Raw genomic sequence first — 19,684 nt, 5'->3', positions numbered from 1 at the left:
AAAAAAAATAAAATGAGTGATGTTATGTGTACAAGTCTTTTTGTAACTAAGTCTGACTAAGTTAGTATAAAGTCTAGCAAAAACAAAAATGCTTGTATATATTACTAGTTCACTACTCCTTTTTCTTTTTGGGGGGCTTTCTAAAGCACATCAATTTTTGTTGAAGAATATAAAAACTTATTGATATAACACAAATTTTTGAAGCAAAACACAAACTTATTGATATATCACGAATATTTTTCACATAGAACACAAAATTAGAAACATAGCACACACGTTTTTGCATATAGCACACATTTTTATTACGAATGTATTTTGTTAGTCGGGTGAGTCAGTTCTAGTTATGTAATCCTCTAGATTTCTGTGGTACAAATCAAAATTTTTGTATTATGAATTAAAATTTTTGTGTTATACACTAAAATTTATGTATTATATGAATGAATAACGAAATATTTAGATTATAGAAAAAGAAAATAAAATTGTGCACTAGATGCAGGAAAGAACTACAACAGAAAAAAACTAGATAGAATTGAGTTATGAAAATAAACTATTGTATCCCCTACAACTAAGGACGCTTATAAAATATACAAGTTCATCTAAGACTAAGTCAAGGAATTAACTACAACTTCAATAGAATTTAACCAACTAAAAAATCGAAGAACCGCTTCTTGGATTTCTTGACTTTTCAAGTTTGTAACTTGCTGTGATATATACATCAGTACCTTGTATACTATACGTATTTTATTGGTATAGTATACAAATTTTTGCACATAGCACACAAATTTTTAAAGCATAGTACACAAATTTTTGCTGCATCAAAATTTATGTGTTGCGCATTAAAATTTCTGTGCTTTAGTTTTCTGAATATTTATAGGGAAAAAAGAAGATGAAGACGAGAACAATGATGATGATAAAGAAGAATGAGGAGAAAAAAAAGAGAGAAAGAAAAAATTAAACAACATCAAGAAGAAATCAGCAGCGACGACGACAACATTAAAAAAGACAGTGGTGGCAGCAACGACGACGATGACACGATGACAGTAATGGCAGCGACAACGACATTAAAGAAGAAGAAAAAGAAGAAGCAACAACGCGAATAATTTTTATTTTTAACAACTTAGCTACTCAAAAGACTTGAACACCTAATATTTTTATAAAAATAATATAATAAGTTAATCATTTTGAAATTTAATTCAAATACTATATATTCAATAAACTATGCAAAGAAAATTTAGAGTATGTATTAAATGAGTATATAATTATATTTATCGTACAATAATAAACCACAAAGTAGTTTACCTCTAATTTCCAAAGAATGCCCAAGTAATTGCTTTTCGGGCATATAATTCCATTACTTTAATTCAAAAGTAATTAATTCTCAATTTTTTTTTTCAATTTACCAACACTTATTTTAGAAAAGTCGTTTTAATTTGTATTGTTTAAAAAGTTGTATAAAAAAATTGAGTGGTTATATTTATCCATGAAAAAGAAATACATACGAAATCAAGAATATAAAAAAAGTTTGCGTTTTTTATTTTATTATATGATGATGAATGAAGAATATCCAAAAGGATAATACATATGCTACAACTAATTTACAAACTAGCCCCTATCCTCAAGAATAAAGCCACAAGGTAGCATATACAAACTCGAATGAAACCAAGAAACAAAAACTAATTGGTCTATCCTATGAGGAATAAATATTATGTTTATGGATCCTTAAAATCCTGGAAGAACTGTGAGGTCTGCTATTCCTCTTGGAAGCTCAGAAATTTCTTTTAGCATAGCTAGCCTGTTTTTTCTGATCTTATCATCATCCTGCATTGCAATAAAAAGATTAGAGACTTTTATACCATTCCACAATGAATATAGATATGTTTTTCATTCTCATTCCACATTAAATATTTCTAGGAGTTTATACAACTCAAGTTACAAGAAATATAGAAGGAAACTTTTTAAGTTCAATTATACAATTGTGCTAACCAAAGTTTTGCAAGATTAATTTTGATAGTGTAGTGTAAAACTATTATTATCGATAGTGTATCAAAAATTCAAAATTAAATTAAATTTGTTGTTAATGGTTCGATCGAGTTTTCATGCTGTATAAGAACAACAATAGAGGCATTGTTGAACAACAAATATATGAAAAACAAAAGCCAATCCTCTAATTGAGCAGTAAGATTAACATACCACCATAACAAAGACATTGTTGAAAAAATCCTCAAGCGGCTGTATTAGCTGAGATGAAATCTCAACAAAATCATCAATGTCAAGACCTGTGAAATTAAGACAATATCAATATCATGATAAATAAGCAAATTGAAAAATAAGAAAAAAGTTCCGTGTAGAAAGAATTATATGCACAGAAAAAAAAAAAAAAAAAAGGAGTGCCAAGCAAATACAGAGACAAAAGACAATCCGTAGTCATGAAGATTGAAAGGTAGCAACATTAAATAAATATCAACAGTATACATAGGAGCTAGAGATATATACCAGGATTAATGCTCTCTTTAACTGACAAAAATGTGCTCCATAAAACTCTCTCTTCATTTGTCTCAAAAGCAGCCTCATCCACCTAAGTTCCCATATTGAGAACATGCCAAAAGTATTAATTGTAAAATAAAAGTCAATCATACATGTGGTCATTAATTAAAGATCAGCTATAGCATAGAAACTAGTTGTCAATTTGGTTTTGGGTAAAACTCATGGTAAAATTTATACACATTTTTTTTGGGTATGTTTTCACTTATAAAATAGATACATGAAATTCAGACCACCATTTTTACCATTTTACCAAACTAACTGTAGGAGGACTAGCTACATGGATCAATAACTGATCCGGCATTGTTATCCTTCTTGTTTTTGTATTCAAAAGAATGAGTATAATTTCTATGCTTCTTGAGGATTACATTTGAGTTAACAATCATATATCCTAACTAAATACACTAGTACGCAACTTTGCTACTGATTTTTAAATTCTTGACGAAAACCACAACAAGAACCAACTAGAACTCCAAGGTTTATGGTTATCATTACCATGTGAATTATTGCCATGATGTATATTATGCCTTGGAATGCGTATAGGCGTTCATTTACTAAATACATCCCCAAATATTGTGGCTTTAATAATGCTATTTATAGCTCCTTCAAAAATTGGGTTTAGGATTTGACTGTTAGAAATAAGCACGTGTTAAGCATGTGTCTTCTCATATTACTGAACAAATCCTAGTTTATATATAGTGTTTATTAATGAAACATTTACTCCATACATCATATAAACTTGATATATGAAAGGGAAGCCCCAACATACAGTTTTGAAACACAATTAACTGAAATAATAAACAAAATACCGTCATATTAAGTTCGCCTTCCTTCCCACGGACAATTCTTGTTGGTCGAGAGTATGCTTCAACCACTTTAGGGAAAAGTGTATCTCTTGATAATTCTTCCATCTAAATCAGTCAATGTAAACCATTAGGACTGCATAAGTTGTTCAAAAGTACTTACTATTTTGCTCCCTAGATTTGTATTAAATTACGCCTTTGGTTTGATATAGGTTCCTACAGTTTTCGACTATTTATGTTGTGATATTTCAGAGATCAAAACCAAAGTAAACTAAACTATCGAGCTAAGCCTAAAATATGTAGCAAATATAAGAACTGACACTTAATTGTAGGAACTAAGAACTAAAGTATGATATTATAAAGACTGAACCTTAAAATAAAATGACTGGGACTGCCAAACCCCACAAAAAGAAAAATTGTAGGGACCAATCTAAATAATTTGCTTCCAGTTGTACAGAAACTAACTTCAATAAACAAATGAACAATGAATATGTGCTTGTTTCTTGTAGTTCAAAAATTATCTTTAGTGTTAGGGAACAATGAAAACAACAACTACTAAGTGTTGTTCACTAAGTGGAGTTGGCTACAAGGAGTGGACAATGCCATAGTGCTCCATCATAGATCATTAGAGAACAAGAAAGAGAGAACTTAAACAACAAACAGGTCAATTCATTAATATTATTGATAGGTACCCTTATATACTAACAAATAATACACCATTACTGTGTCAAAGGAAAAATGCAGTGAAATGAAACAAAGTTGCCTACTTTATATGCTGACTTTGCTGCTAGACTGGGAAATTTTGCCCTCTCAGCAAGGACAGAACGAACAAATTCTGCACTCACTCCCTTGTCAACCTGTTAACAAAATAAAGTATTGTGTTAATGATCTACACATGCCTGACAGTTGTTAAAATTATGTTTGTCTTTATTAACCAATGCTGGTGTAAAGTTAATTATAAAATTGATGTTGTGCTCTCTAAATGTAGTAGTTTTGTGGGGAAAGGACATTATAGTAATGGTTTATTTTTCCTAAGTGTTTCTTATGTTGTGAATGAAAATGCACATTCTAATATTTGACTGATTCTTGTGATTTATGGCATGAAAAGTTTGAGAAGGTAATGTTCGATGGATATAACGTGAATGATTCTGATAAGTGCATTTATAGTAAATTTGATTATGATTCTAATGGTGTTATTTTGTTTGTATGTGGATTATTTGCTTATTCTAGGAACTAAAATAGAGGTGACGAGTGATACTAAATATTTTCTATACAAACATAATACTTACCAGAAACTGCTCTAATCTTCGAGTAACAAACTGATGTACCTATACATAAATCATAATCACCAAACTTTAATGTCATAGAAAGTTGTAAATCAAAATCAAAATAACAATTAATCAAGCAAGTAAAATAGTGAATTAAGTAAGGAGTGAAGGTTTTCGTCATACATCATCTATTACATGCGGATCCACTTTGATGGATTGTGCATCTGCAGCAAGTTGCAGAGCCTCTTTCAAGTTAAGGTTTTTGTTCTTTTCCACCAACAATTGTACCTGAAAGATAGAGTAAATGAATGCAAACATTTAAATTCCAAGGTGTTGAATAAATGCCTTTTAAGTCCTCACCCCCCAAAAAAAAGAAAAGAAAAAGGAAAAAAGGAATTAATGAAAGAAAAAAATTAAGTTGAAAAATAATATTTAATACTTACAAGACCATAGGAGATTCTTCGCAGACCAAATGGGTCATTTGTAGAACTAGGTTGACATCCAGCAGAAAACAAACCTACCAGGCTGTCTAATCTGCAGATAACTATCATGTCATAAACACATTCAAAAGTTCTTTGAGAGAAAGTTCCAAATAAAAGAAAAAGAATGTTAAGGAATTGGGGAAGAAATTTTGCTTTTGCCAATGTCATGAGAAACAAAAGTACTATCAACAGCTAAAAAGCAAAATCCACCATTTGATCACAAGAAGGCAACTAACACTTATTTAAATCAGATACCCTTTTAGTCTTTCCAAACTGAATCTCAACTCCCAATTTTGGAAAGTTTAAGCGTACCATAAGCAAAGCCATAGTAAGTCAGTATCTAAAATCTATTCTATGAAATTGACTATGCCTAATTAATAGATTATATAAACATCTATTTAATAACTAATGTAGCTATAGATTATATATAAAGTTCTACATTTGAGCATTATTCATTAAAATGAACCTATGTTGCTTTATTTCTTCTAGTAGAAATGAGTTCTGTTAGTCTGCTAGATACATTTTCTACAACAAACATGGAAAAGTCCACATCTGCCATTAGTTATAACTTGTACCTATCAGCAATGGCCAAAACTATGCCAGCATCACTCTTAGGTAGCATGTCCCCAGAAAATCTAGGAAGCGTGATCTCAAACAAGGCATCTGCAATCTGCAAAGATAAAGAGTGACAAGGAAAGAAGCAATGTTATGCAAGGAGGTTTTGCAACATGACATCTAAGCTAGCCAAATAATAACCAACTTAAAATTAAACAACCTGCTCCGAATATCCATCTCTAATGGCATAGTGACGCCCCATTATTCCTGAAAGTGAGGTGAATTCAGTGACAACAGCAGTGGCAAGATCAGACATAGCAAGCGAGGCAGCATCCCGGATGATTTGTTGTTTATCTTCACTAATATTCAGGATGCAACTTAGCATAATCACCATGTTTTCTATACGAGTCATCTTATCCAACATGGTTCCAAGCTTCTCCTGTTTCGTTCAATGTTGCGCAAACAAACAAGCTATTAAAGGCTAAGCACTGTGTCTCCAACAACTTACACATATCAGTATTAATCTCTAACTTTTAACCATGTTGTCTTCACGGTATTCACAACCACCTTGTATGAATTTATTTGCGCCTTATTTAAAGAAAAAGGAGGGGGAAGGTATAGTAAATGGCAAGGTTTTTTAGCTATAAGTTTTCTATACAACTCACATGAAACAGAATATCTTTAAGTTGCTTCCGGAATTCAGAGAATTTTTTACGAGTGTCCATCTCATAAAAGAACTTGGCATCTTCATAGCGAGCCCTGAAAATGTGATTTAACATGTTCAGTTAAAGTGGATACCTTATGGAAGAACAAACAAGATATGAGTACATCTACATTTGTGCAAATCTTCAAGTTTTTGTTCTTGAGAGCAAATAATGGAAGCAAAAGATTTCACACTCCCTCCAGTATAGGATCATTAGAAACTGCTTAGAAGATTAATCAGGGTGATCTTCATTGATCAAAATAGAGACAAAAGATGGTTAGAAGTTCAATCCTCCTCATCCCCAATTTTAAAAATATCATATTTCGTCACAAAGTAGATTGGAACTCAGATGGTCCACGCCGCAAGCCTAACAGACTATTGCAGTGTATGAGAAAGATAAACCATTCAAGGGCCTTCACCTTGAAGAAAGTTGGTCCTAGACAGACACAACTAACCAACAACCAACAAATTCTTAATAACTCATCACGGGCACTTGTACCAAAGAAAGGAGGCGGAATATCATACGAACTCCCTTTCAATGAACTGTATGTAAGGTCATTTACAATAGACAATATATAAATGATGGGAGAACACCTGAGGACAGCTTCATTTCCTTTCCTCACAGTAGTCTCATCAATTGCTCCATTTGCAACCTAAAAGAAAACCCAACCCCATTTAAACATATAAAAGCATGCAGTTATACAAGGAGATTGATCTATTGGAAAGAACTTACAGCAATAAAATAAGGCAACAGCTGTCCTTCATCATCACATACAGCAAAATATTTCTGATGCTTTTGCATAACCTGCAGGCATGGCACACAATAGCTAGTCACTGTTTCAACTTTCAATATCGATTAATGATTAGTCTCTCGTTTTTTATAATCAAGATGCATTAAGTATTCCATCCAATCTAGTCTTTCAGCCAGAGACCAAACACAAAAATAATGATTGCCATTTCATCCACAAAAGGATTCTCTTTGTAAACATCATTGCATCTTTTGTACTATTAGAGCCCCGCTTTGCCTAAAGATAAGGTCTAGCAGGTATTGGATAACAAACTTAAAGGGAAAACAAATCTTTCTCTCAAGTGATGAATTGATGGTAAAGGGAAAAATTGTTCATTTTCCCCTAAAACTATATTATTGAATATTGAAGATGGAAACAAACTTAAACAACAAGCAGTTACACATTTAAGCATTACAATCAGATACTATATGTTACATTCAAAATTCAACAAAGAATGCATAAATCACCCTTTGAACTAATTCAGCTAGACATGTCCCTACACATATCATGTGAGACAGAATTATCATTTTAACTAGTTTAAAGAAGAACAGGATATGAATGCCAACGAAGTGCTCACCATGGTCAAAAGTTCTTTTGGAAGGGCCAAGAAGGTTTCTTTAAACTTTCCAAGCACGGGAATAGGTGCCTCAACAAGATTTACAACCTAAATGTAAATGGAAGTAGAAATTCTTAGAAATGCACATATGCAACAATATTGCACAAACAGAAGATAAAAATCCTACCTCATCAAGCAAGCCTGTTGGAATAACAATTTGGCCATTTACACTTTCTGCTAATGCATTAGATTGCTCAACAACCATTTTCTTGCGGTCCTGCCAGTTGCACCGATTTTATTATAAAATATATATATATATATATACACACGCGTGCGTGTGTGTGTGCTACATTTATTTTCACAACTTATCTACTCATACCTCAACTGCAACATTGATTCCCGCATGTTTCATTGCAACTGAATAAGATTCTGCACTTTCAACCTGCAGATCAAGTTTAGAATTATTTTTATAAAATAAATTTATTAAGCCACAAAATATTACAAAGATAGAGATCATCAGCAAAAAGGGAAAAATGTTTTCTTGACAAAAAAAAGGAGAGAACAATGGAGAAGAAGAAAACACAAGCACACACAAATATAACCAGAAAAGACATCAAGCTATATTAATGTGAATGTGTTTCTTAGGAATGTACAGATGATGTTCAAAGTACAAAACTATCATTGATATGTATAAAAACCTGATACTGTCGGCACAAAATAAAATGCAAATAAGTAAAACAGTCTATTAATGATATCATTATATCTTTGGGTCTCTTATTGACCAAACAAACTAAATTTGCAGCTGCAAAATAAAAATAGTTCAGCTTCAGAATGCACCTGGAGGATAGCTGAAGAAGTATTGCGAAGACCACGAGATAAGTTTCCACTACATTATACAAAGAAAATAATAAGTATTATTCACCCATCAGATAATTTTAAAAAAAGACGGTGCCAAAGAGAAGTTATTATAATTAGTATTCTTTATGGGCTGGATTTAGAAGGCAAGAATGAATTTTCTTGGTTTTACTCTTTGATCTATTTATGGTTTCTGTTCTGGTTTTACTCTTGGATCTAAAACTAACTTAATCCTAGACATGTCAAATTATAAATTATGGATGAAACTAATAGTGAACAGTCAGTCTTTCAACAGAAGGTTTCAGGTTTGAAACTAATCTCAAGAGACAAGGAAAGAGTGTTACATGTGCAAACTACTGCAAATAACAATCTATTCAAGGGTGCTTACAAAAAAAATGAAAAAGCTGAAACTTACTCCTGAACACATGCATTAGGGGATGGGATAGTAGAGAGAATATCCAAAGAGAATAAATTACCTCAATACCCCAGCAAACATAAATGGGACTACTACATCTCCATGCATAGCCAAAATCCAACGGATAGGCCTACTAAATATCACCTATATATGAAAAGGGACCATGTTAGTTATCCAGTTGCCTCCTTTACTTCAAAATAGGATCACATATAAGCTTTGCAAGTATTTTATAACACCATGGAACAAAGAATGATTGCTTTGTCAAATATTTCCTCTAGGGCTGAATAAATCCAATTACTAGAAGATTCTTATTAAATAAAACTGAGCAACAATGATTCTAGTTGTTTTTCATTGAAACATGTTTTTTCCCCCTTGTTATGGAAAACAATCCAAACATCAAATACGGTTAACTACGCACTCCTGTATCTAGTATAATACTATCATGAACGATGAACAGTATGGAAATTGAATTAATAGCTGCAATAAAGTACAACTATACTTAAATGGCCCTATTGGCCAGCCTGAAGTTGACTCAAAGTATGAGGCCTAATAAAACTATAATACTATTCAATGTTTAGCGTTATACTTTATAAGATATTGTTATCATTTTATTATAACATATCATTCTAATACAGAAAACACTTCAAATCCCACATACCTGAGAATTCCATTTCATCGTCTTTGGAAATGATATTTTAGAAATAGTAGCAGGCAAATCTTCAGACAGAACCTAACAAGAGTATAATTAATAATCAGCAATGACATTTTCTTACAAAGTGTAATAAAGTAATAAACACAAATAAATCATAGATGAATACATGAGCCAGTGGTCTGAACAAATCCTTGTGATCTCAAGGGAATTAGCCTGAAATTTTCCTTTTTTGAGTTTTTCAGTCCTCGCTCATTCTATGAATAAGGATACTTCTTTATAAACCTTATACCAATCTAATCCTCCCCCTAACATCAAGTATTTTATTTAAACTGCAGTACACAATTGTATTAACACTTAACAATAAAGACAAGTTCCCTAATAAACTACACAAGATTATTTCCCCTCACATATGTGTAATGTCTAGTGCTTACTCAGAAATTGTATGACACTTGTTCTTCCCTTGTTCTGATGCATTTCCTTATGGAAATGAGGAAACACGTTTTTTGGTATTTTATGTTGTGTGTCCTGGCTCTGTGGTCCAGATCATAAGGGTTGAATTTCTTGGGCATTTTGCTTCAATTTGTTTGAAAAGTTCAGTTGACTCTAAATCATTTTGAAATTATTTTGTTAAATATGTGTTACTATATGGAATTATATATGTGGTCTAGAATCAAAGCTACCTGTAGGTTTAAGGAAAAAGCCACATAAATATTTGATATATTATATTAACCATGGAACTTGCATCCTCGGAAAAAAAAAACATTAAACAAACATAGACGGCAAGATTTTTTAAAGATAATGAATAGAAAAACCTCTAAAGAATATCTTGAAAGCTCCTTCACACGAGCATAAACATATTCTGTTTTTCCTGCAATGTCAAGAAGCAACAGTAGCATATTAACAGGAAAACTGACTGGAAATTTAAATTGGGAGAGAAAGCATAATCTAATAGCATAAAGTTTCCTTTCCATAAAAGCAGCAAATGATGATGCATCAAGCCAATTAATTTTTCTGCATTATGAACTAGTGGCTATGCAAATGTCTCGTCACGAAACCACTTATCACAAAAACTTAAGACTGTTAAGTAAAAGCACATGAATAGTTATATATCTAACAGCATCCTCATATGCAGCCTTTTTAGGCTTAAAGCGTGAATTACCATAAGTCTATTTTTTGCCTTGTGCTGAAATTCTATCCCGTTTTTTGGAAGAATGGGGGCAACAAGAATCAAACTTGAGACCATTGGTCACAAAAGCTCTGATACTATATCATGTAACCACTTATCCCAAAAGTTTAAGTTAGGAAGAGACACATGAATTTGTTTTTGTTTTTGTATTCTTTTGAAGAAAAAAAAAACATATTGGACCACTACAAAAATGGAAAAAAAAAAAGAGGGGGGGACAGCAGTCCTTGAGGAGCTACAAACAACATAAAGCATCAATCTGAACTACTTACAATTCGTAACAATGTACTGAGTACGACAAAAACACAAAAAAGAAACACAATCAAACCTACAACACAACTGCTTTGTCTTCAGATACTCACCATCAACCTTTCGGTATACCAAGTCCAGTGGAACAGAGTATCTACGGGAAAATCCTTCAATGGCCTGACATGAAATAAAAAAATCAAGGCAGAAGTAGTTGACTGCAATTCATGATTATAAAACTACTCAGACAGAGTAAAACCTTTGTTGGATTTCCTTCATGATCAAACGATTTTGAAACTGGAGGACCTCGAACCTCAACCTCCACTTCTGCTTGTTTTGTGGAAAGATTTTCAATGACAACCTGTGGATTTCAAAACAGGAAACAGACACAATTAATATATGTTTTACTTCAACATTTCTAGGTATGCATTGTGATAACAGCTTATAGAAAATTTCTCATTCTGTGTACTAAATCATAAGTTGGAACTTCTGCAAATTCATTTACATTATATCTACTAGTTAGAGAAAACTGAAGTAACAACTGCAGGAAGGAATTAGGGTATAAACTGATTGGTTTCGTTCAATATTGTGCAAAAAATAAATCAAACTAATTTAATTTAATAATATTGATGATGATGATGATGAATTGATGAGATTGATGATTATAATTATCATAATAATAACAACAACAACAATAATAATAATAATAACAGCAACAATAATAACAATTATAATAAATAATAAAAACAATAACAATAACATCAATGATGACTATGACGACGATGGTAGAGCTGGTTATGAGATGCTTAATAATATTGTTAATAGACTTAGAAAAGAAATTCAAAGTGATTTTATCAATAAAATTTAAGTGAAAAACATTAAAGCTTAGAAATAATTTTAAGAAAATCAGGATCTTATTGAGTATTTGAGCAATCGAGCTGAAATATCATAAACCTAAAACTGTACTATGAATAATTGATTTAGTTGGGTATGACTTCATAAAATGAACCAATTACCCAAACCAACCCAAGTAATTTTTGTTGATATAATTTCAGTTTTCAGGTTTTCCGGATCAAACTGATCCAAGAAAGCATCTAGAAGAAATGAAGGATAACAAGTAAACAATAAAGAGAAGAACGTTGTAATCAAAAGAGAAGAAACTGCAAGGAAGTTTAAAATATCAAGAAGAATAGAAAGCTTCCAATCTCTTCATATGAGAAATGATAGCTCCCACATAATAGTTACAAGCAGAAGATCAAAGATAAGTGAGAAATGCTATCCCTATGGCATGTTTAGGGGGAAATGCAGAAAATAAGAGCTATATCCCAAAATATCTAGAGACAAAAGTTGTACATAAGTTTATTCCCTCACCACTAATCTGCGTGGGGTGCCAAAAACTTGCATGTTGCCATGCTTTAACCTCTGTTTCTCTAGTAATTGCAGCATCAAATCTTTCAGCTACAATAACGAGAGGAATCAATATTTGATGATAATGAAGAACAATTAATTTAATAATAAATAATGACAAAACTGGATGAGAAAAAATATACTTATTAATAAAAGATAAGTTCCACAAACAATAAATTGGAGAAAAGAAAATTCCATGATTTTAATCACATGAAGAAAGTTATACTTGCTTGCTTGCATCTACAACATCTTGAGGGGGCATCTCTTCTGTTCCAATTTCAAGAACAAATGCTCTTGACTGATCATGCACCTGTAACCAAATAAAGCTTGAATTTCATATCTAAATAAAAGAGAAATGCATATGCAATAAGACACTCATTCAATTTTTTTTTGTTTCCTTCTTCTCTAAAACATATGCAGCTTAGAAAACATTATTCAAGCCTGAATAAACCATATAACTCTTAGTACCAACATTTTACTCTAGGGACAAATAGCTCATATTAAGTTTGTCAGTTTGTGTTAGATGGTATTCCTTTATCCAACCTATAAAGGTATTGTCATGCTTTGTTGTATGGTTTTTCCCCTAAAAATGGAATTTCTTCCTCTGTCCCAAAACCAAAAAACATAATGTTAAATAAACAAACAAACAAATTACCTCCAGCAATTAAAACATCAAGCCACATGAAAGTAAAGATTTCATAGCTCTTCCAAACCGTGATACCCATAAATCTTAAGTATTTCTACAGGATATGTATTAGACCCTCAAAATATATCTCAAACACAGAATATGAATCCAGAGCAAGCAAGTTGTGCTAATGGTACAGGGACCAGTTCCTGTTCAAAGTTGAAACTTATGTTTGTCAATAGAGTTAGGGCTAATTTTTAATATCGCTTTACATTGCTTTAATACTCTAGGCGATAACACCATAGCTTTCAATTCTAATTGACACAAACAAATATGCAATTGTCCCTTCAATGGACTACAAAAAGATAAATCATCTACTAATAAGTCATAATCCCTACTATTAGTAAGCTTTTCTGATCCACTAAATCATAGATGCCCTAATGTCAAAAATCCACTCTCCTACAAGCTTAAGATGTCAAATGAAGGCCAAGATTCTAGATCTCTAATCATTAACAAAGAAAAAAAAAGATCATTGAATGCTGAAGATGAAAGTGTAGACAAAAATGATTAATAGAATAATGACGGCATTTCTGATGAAAAATAACTGGCTCAAATACTAATAATTTAAAATTTTTAAGCAAGGAGTGCTTAGATTAGCTTATGGATCTTACATAAAGAAAGTAAATTTTCCATAAATCTTAAACAAAACTAAACATTGAGAAGGGACTCAATTGACCCACTTAACTAACCTTCTCACAAGCAGCCTCAAGAACTTCTTTTGGCAATACAAAATTATCAGGTTCAGAGATGAAACCAAGAGGGAAGCCAAGATTCTCCCTAGTCTTCAACCAAAGTTGTGCACACTGGCGAGCTAAACTGAAGAAAACCAAAATAAAGTAAAACATCACAAAATACTGAAATCAAGACAAAGAAGCATAGCTAAAACTGTACCAATAACATTATGCCATGGACTATTAAATCCTAAAAATATTGAGAAATCCTCAAAGAAATAGAAGCTAGAAGAATAAAAGAAAAACAGGAGACCCTAACTTGATAATCATTTATACTCTATTCATGAGAGTATATATAATTGCAACGAGTGTACCACAACATACGTAACCTGTCCAAGTTTGGATCAATTTATCAGAAAACACACTAAAAGCTATATTACTCTACTAATAATTATCTTAGACCTTATCTTAATGAAGTATAGATAAATTTATTTACATGTGAGGAAAATTTTACATGATGCAACTAGACTAAAGATGTCAAGAACAAAAAGTTCATAACAATTTGCCCACAAAGTGCACAACAGATGCCATAGCTGGTGTACTTGGTAGGAGTGTGACTCTTGCATCTAATGGAAGGCTTTCAGACAAGCAGGTCTTGCGGGATGCAATTCAGCATCTTGCATCTGCCTGGTGCAAGTGTACATAGTGTGTTTTAGATAGATATCTGTTCAGTATCTAAGAAAGTGAGAACCGCACCAGCTAGCTATTAAGAGAGAAGAACCACTCTCTTTAAATAAACATCAGACATTCATACAACTCGATGTAAGACTTTGGGAACCCCATAATACTCATCCCTAACAATGCACCTCCCCTAGAGAGTTGATGTCTATGATGGCTTCACTCTATCAATACTGACCCAGCAGTAGCCACTTGGCTATTGGCCATCAATATTCAGTATTGACCTTAATCCAGCCAATAGGTAGCCCTTTCCATGGTGCCGACAACCTGGCTCTGGAACAATAATTAACCTAACAAAAGTAGAGAACCACATCTTAAAAGCTAGCTATTAAGAGAGAAGAACCAACATCCTTAAATACAACATCAAGTATCTTAGGTAGCGTTTGGAAGAGAGACAGAGACTGAAAAACAAAGACGGAAATAAGTCTCAGTATTGTGTTTGGTGTAAAATGGGAGACAGAGACTAAGATAAAGATGAAACTCTAATTTAATTTGCACAAGGGGTAAAGTTGGAATTAATTAATTGAAATGAGGGTATTTTAGGTATAAAATGTTATTAAAGTTTCAATCTCTGTCTCCAAAAATTTCAGTCCCTTGTGTTCCCACTTTTTGGAGGTACTGAAATACTAAAATTTTAGAAACAGTGACTGAAATTTTAGTACTAGTCTATGGGCCAACAAACATGATACTGAGTTCTAGTCTCTCAGTCTCCGTCCCAGTACCTCAAAACAAACGCTACCTTATACTACTTAATGTGAGACTTCAGGCACCGCATAAAGCCCAAGTCCTTAACAATATCTTTTCTCTTATATGCAGAGAAATCGGATAGCTTTGCTCTTTTAATGTATTTTTTATTCACGTATCCTTCATCCTTTGTGTAATGTCATTCCGTTCATGTTAATAATATTTCTTCTCTCATCTAAAAAATAAAAAAGTTAACACTAAAAGGGAATCATCAATTTACTTTTCCTTTTTTGGATAGAAGAAAGAGAGCTATCAATTGCACAGAAATGAGTATATGACACTCATATTAAAGCTAGGAGTTGAGAACAAATTACTATGTGCCGAAATCTTTCATATGAGACTTGCACTGAACAATATTGTGAAAGATCTCAAGGAGTAATTCTCAACCAAGATTAAATTCTTTCATAGTGATGCAATTAGATATAGATCTCCTTCAAGAATCCAAGTTATATTTCAGGAAACAAGCATTACCTACGCATTCGACCAAAATATCGAGCACGCTCTGTCACCCCAACAAAGCCTCTGGAATCTAATATATTGAAAGCATGAGATGTTTTTAGAAGCTGATCATACCTAGCATGTAGAGATAAAACATACATCAGAAGTAAAGACAGTGAAGAAGCAAACAGAACTCAGAATAATAAGAGCAATAATACAATACACAGTTAAATTAAATAGCATAAACATACGCAGGGATTGCTAAGCCTGAAGAAAGTAATCTACGAGCTTCCTCCTCAAAGAAATCAAAATGTTTTTGAACATGATCAACACTGGCATGCTCCAAGTAATATGCACTCATTTCTTTCCTAGAACAGAAAAACAGAATATCATCACCATTAAGAGATACAGAAGTCTAGATTAACAACACAGAAACTAGATAGCACCAAATGAACAGGTTCAGACTTATAAATTACAGGCAATTTTTTAAAGCATCAATATATACACAAACAAAATTTATGTTGAAATGTATGCAATTTTGTTCGCTGCTTACTTTCTATTTCAGTATCATGTAACTTTTTATCTCTTTGGCATATGCTATTAAACATAAAGACATTTTTATTCCTCTACTGTACAATCAAGGCTATGTTATGCTTCAGTGAAAAATGATATAACTAACTTGAGGAATAATAAGGAGGCAGTGGCATAAAGTTATCTGCGCTGCTCTGGTCTTCCAGTCATACTTAGTGGGCCACTAAGAAATTGGTATTGCACTCCTATGTTGATAGGGGAAGATACCCCTTTTTTTAATTTCCTCCACTGAAATTTCCTATGTACAAAGGACTAGAGGAAGAGAAATCCTCAACGTAGAAAACCAGGAAAAGAAAACTATGAAAAGAAACTCATAAAACTAGTCACTTTAGAAGACCTTTCCAATCCCTCTGCATATCTGAAACTGGTTTCTTGCTTTACAATATTTCACCTTATCTTTTCAACATTCACAGTTTATGTACTCTATTCTCACTGAGCCATGATAATGGTCATTAGAATAGAGTAGTAATAGTCCAAAAGAATAAAGAGATTTAAAAAGAAACAATCTAAATGCAAAATAGATTAAAATAAAATAAACAGTCTTGATGATAACTCAGAAAAATCAGATGCAACTCAAAAGCAAGTAGTCAAAAAGTCAAGTACTCATTCTCCAAGAACAACTCTCCATATGTAATTCCATCGGAATATTTGATCTTCTTGAAATGATCAACTCCCTGTCAAAAAAATTAAGAACCTTTTCTAAAATTATTTAAAAGATGATAGATATTGAGAGAGGAGAAAAAGCAATTTAGTCTACAGACCTGTAGTAACATAATGATACGCTCAAGGCCATACGTGATTTCTACGGAAACAGGTGATAGCGGGAGACTTCCTGCCTGGAGTGAAAGGAGAAATAAGAACAAGAAGGTAAAATTGAAGGGTTTCATTTTTTCAAATGAGTCAACAGCAAAGGTTGCAATCAACATACAATAAGAAAACCATTAATCTTCTTTTTTTTTCTTTTTTCATTCTTTTTATGAAAAATTCCCATGTCAGTTACGCAGGATATATCGTCCTCTAGCTCTTTGATAACTTTTCTTCTCTGGAACAATTTCTTATGTATTAAAAAATAATAATTGTCTCTAGACAACAATGAATACCTGCTGGAAGTAGGTGAATTGCGTAATCTCCATCCCATCCATCCAGATTTCCCAGCCTAAACCCCAAGCACCAAGAACCTACAATACAGTTTCAGTTCACACTCTTTTCACAATACGTCAATATGGAGATGGCAATTTAAATGCCATTCCATAAGCAGAATTAAAATGACTATAGACCAAAAATATATATCTTACCGGACTCTCCCAATTGTCCTCCACAAATCGTATATCATGAGCAGTAACATCAATACCTACAACAAGCATGCGCTCCATTAACCAAATGCTAATAAATTAAAACAACAGCTACTAATCAGAATAATATAATCTATTTCAGTCAACTTGGACGATATTAGGCTCAATTACTACCTAAAGCTGATAGGCTGCGGATAAAAAGGTCCTGTGAATTTCCAGGATCAGGCTTCAATATGACCTGAGATTTGAAAGCAACCAAGAACTCAATGGTAGAAAACAACAAAAATTATTGTTGACACTAATCTACAACTTGAATTCCCGAATGTGATTGACATATAAAGCTCACCTGAAACTGAGTGTGTCTTTGGAGCCTATTTGGGTTTTCTCCATATCGGCTATCATCGGGGCGGATGCTAGGCTCTACATATCTTCCATCATAAAATCAACATTGCCAGAAATTTCAGAAACAAAACCCTCACACTATATAAGATAACCAAAAAAGACATTTTAAAAGAAGAAAAAAGTTACACACTCAACTCAAGTAGGTTTGGAAGCAAAAGCTTTGCAGAGAAAAAGAGACACTTCTAAATTCCAATACAATACCATTGTTCAGCACCAGTATATGCTACAACTTTCGGATACTACAGTGTGAAAATGACATATACACCTCGAATCCCATTGTTTGCAAGAAGAGGATAAATTCAGTTATTTTCAAAAGTAATTTCCTGGAAACAACTTCTATTGAACCAAACTGATATTCAAGTTGATCCACACATCATTGAACTTACATCTAAAGCATACTTACGCAACATTCCATGGTTCTGGACCGAGAACCCTTAAATATGTAAGAGGATTCATAGTCCCAGCTCCAACCTGCACCGTAGCAAAAAAAACACGATGCCAAATTTAAAAAACAAAAAAAATCTAAGAGCACATAAAGAATATTACAACAAAAAATTAAAAGAATCGTGATTTTTACCAACAGAAACAAATAAATCAATATTACAATGTAATCAGTAGTAGAAACAAGACGAGAAGTAAATACAATCCCACAATTGCAAAACATTTTCTTTGCTACAATTGAATTTTTAAAGTTCAAATTTTTTACTGTCTCCTGAGCTCAAGAAGAAGAAGAAGAAGAACAACAACAACAACAGCAATTGAAGAAGAAATAAGAAGAAGAAGAAGAAGAACAACAACAACAACAATTGAAGAAGAAAACAACAACTTAAGTGGATAATAGGAGGGAACAATGGCACCACAACAAGTAAATTTTACCTCTGTGTTGCTGCATTGCATAATGGAGCATCCCACAGAAGCCCAATAGTCCTGAAAACACCAATGAGAGAGAGAGAGAGAGAGAGAGAGAGAGAGAGAGAGAGGTAAAAAATAACATAAAATAAAAATAAAAAAGGCAATTCAATTCTAGTAAAATTTTGCGGTTATCATAAACCTCAAGAAACAAAAATGGCGGGAAAATTAAGACCTGAAGGCGCTGAATGGCTTGTTGGAAAGTGAGGGTGGGAGCTTGCGGGAGAGTGTTGGGTTGTGCCGAAGAAGAGTGAGGGGAGACGAAAGTGGGAGGAGTGGAGGCGGAGGCGGGGAGGGAGGCGAATTGGCGACGGCGGAGGAGAATCGAGGGGAGGCGTGTGGCGGCGAGTGGTGCACGGCGGAGGAGGGAGGGGCTGGGCCTGAGAAATGAGATGACAAGTGGCAACGCCAAGATAGCCATGGCTGCCGTTGTTGATGGAGCGGAAGACTGTAATCAGTTAGTTTGCTTCGTCTCAGAATCTGGGGATAAGATAGGGTTTAACCCTTGCTTTTTTTTTTTATTAAATAATTATATAAAATTATTTTTTATTTTTTATATAATATATATTATTTTAGATGCAATTGAAATTTAATTTTGGATAGAGTGTTACAAATTACGGATTAATAGTCAAAATCGTTCTTAACTCATTTTTTAAATTAGTCTTTAAAAGATCTTTTTAGTCATATTAGTCCTATAAAACGTAAGTTAAATTGGTCCTTTCGTTAGTTAGATAATGATGTGTCACGTTAAATACCACGT

At 32.9% G+C, this 19,684-nt stretch overlaps 1 protein-coding gene across 2 annotated transcripts; it reads right to left on the bottom strand.

Annotated features, from left to right (window-relative positions):
* Window positions 1–1,512: 1,512 nt before the first annotated feature.
* Window positions 1,513–19,429, bottom strand: EDD1 (glycine-tRNA ligase). Of its 2 annotated transcripts, none has more exons than XM_088499451.1 (36): window positions 19,100–19,429; window positions 18,892–18,942; window positions 18,419–18,486; window positions 17,960–18,041; window positions 17,788–17,851; window positions 17,617–17,672; window positions 17,422–17,499; window positions 17,083–17,157; window positions 16,925–16,995; window positions 15,982–16,098; window positions 15,764–15,865; window positions 13,829–13,955; window positions 12,681–12,764; window positions 12,419–12,505; window positions 11,307–11,408; window positions 11,164–11,227; window positions 10,431–10,486; window positions 9,625–9,696; window positions 9,028–9,110; window positions 8,534–8,582; window positions 8,076–8,138; window positions 7,884–7,973; window positions 7,718–7,804; window positions 7,086–7,157; window positions 6,947–7,005; window positions 6,315–6,408; window positions 5,870–6,088; window positions 5,670–5,764; window positions 5,056–5,146; window positions 4,796–4,900; window positions 4,634–4,672; window positions 4,112–4,201; window positions 3,351–3,452; window positions 2,494–2,575; window positions 2,191–2,276; window positions 1,513–1,818 (listed from the first exon to the last, which is right to left on the bottom strand). In XM_088499451.1, the coding sequence occupies exons 1-36, from the start codon at window positions 19,343–19,345 to the stop codon at window positions 1,720–1,722; spliced, it is 3,207 nt and encodes a 1,068-aa protein (XP_088355577.1). In that variant the 5' UTR covers window positions 19,346–19,429; the 3' UTR covers window positions 1,513–1,719. The 2 variants fall into 2 exon arrangements, with proteins under 2 accessions (XP_088355577.1, XP_088355578.1); XM_088499452.1 differs by having other exon boundaries at window positions 18,402–18,486; window positions 19,100–19,389.
* Window positions 19,430–19,684: the final 255 nt, after the last annotated feature.

The sequence above is a fragment of the Arachis ipaensis genome, chromosome B9 (assembly GCF_059453495.1).
Source record: "Arachis ipaensis isolate K30076 ecotype BB chromosome B9, ASM5945349v1, whole genome shotgun sequence".
Taxonomy (NCBI): Eukaryota; Viridiplantae; Streptophyta; class Magnoliopsida; order Fabales; family Fabaceae; genus Arachis; species Arachis ipaensis.
The sequence above is the reverse complement of the archived record's forward strand: the minus strand, read 5'-3'. Positions and strand labels throughout refer to the sequence as shown.

What these genes read in the sequence shown, in the direction of transcription:
- EDD1 (XM_088499451.1), bottom strand. Translation starts at nt 19,345, where the DNA reads ATGGCTATCTTGGCGTTGCCACTTGTCATCTCATTTCTCAGGCCCAGC. An exon ending in TATTTTGGTCGAATGCGTAG is followed by an intron (nt 13,956 to 15,763) that starts GTAATGCTTGTT and finishes GGTTTTCTTCAG; the next exon opens with TTTAGCTCGCCAGTGTGCAC. An exon ending in CGATGAAATGGAATTCTCAG is followed by an intron (nt 9,111 to 9,624) that starts GTATGTGGGATT and finishes TTTCATATATAG; the next exon opens with GTGATATTTAGTAGGCCTAT.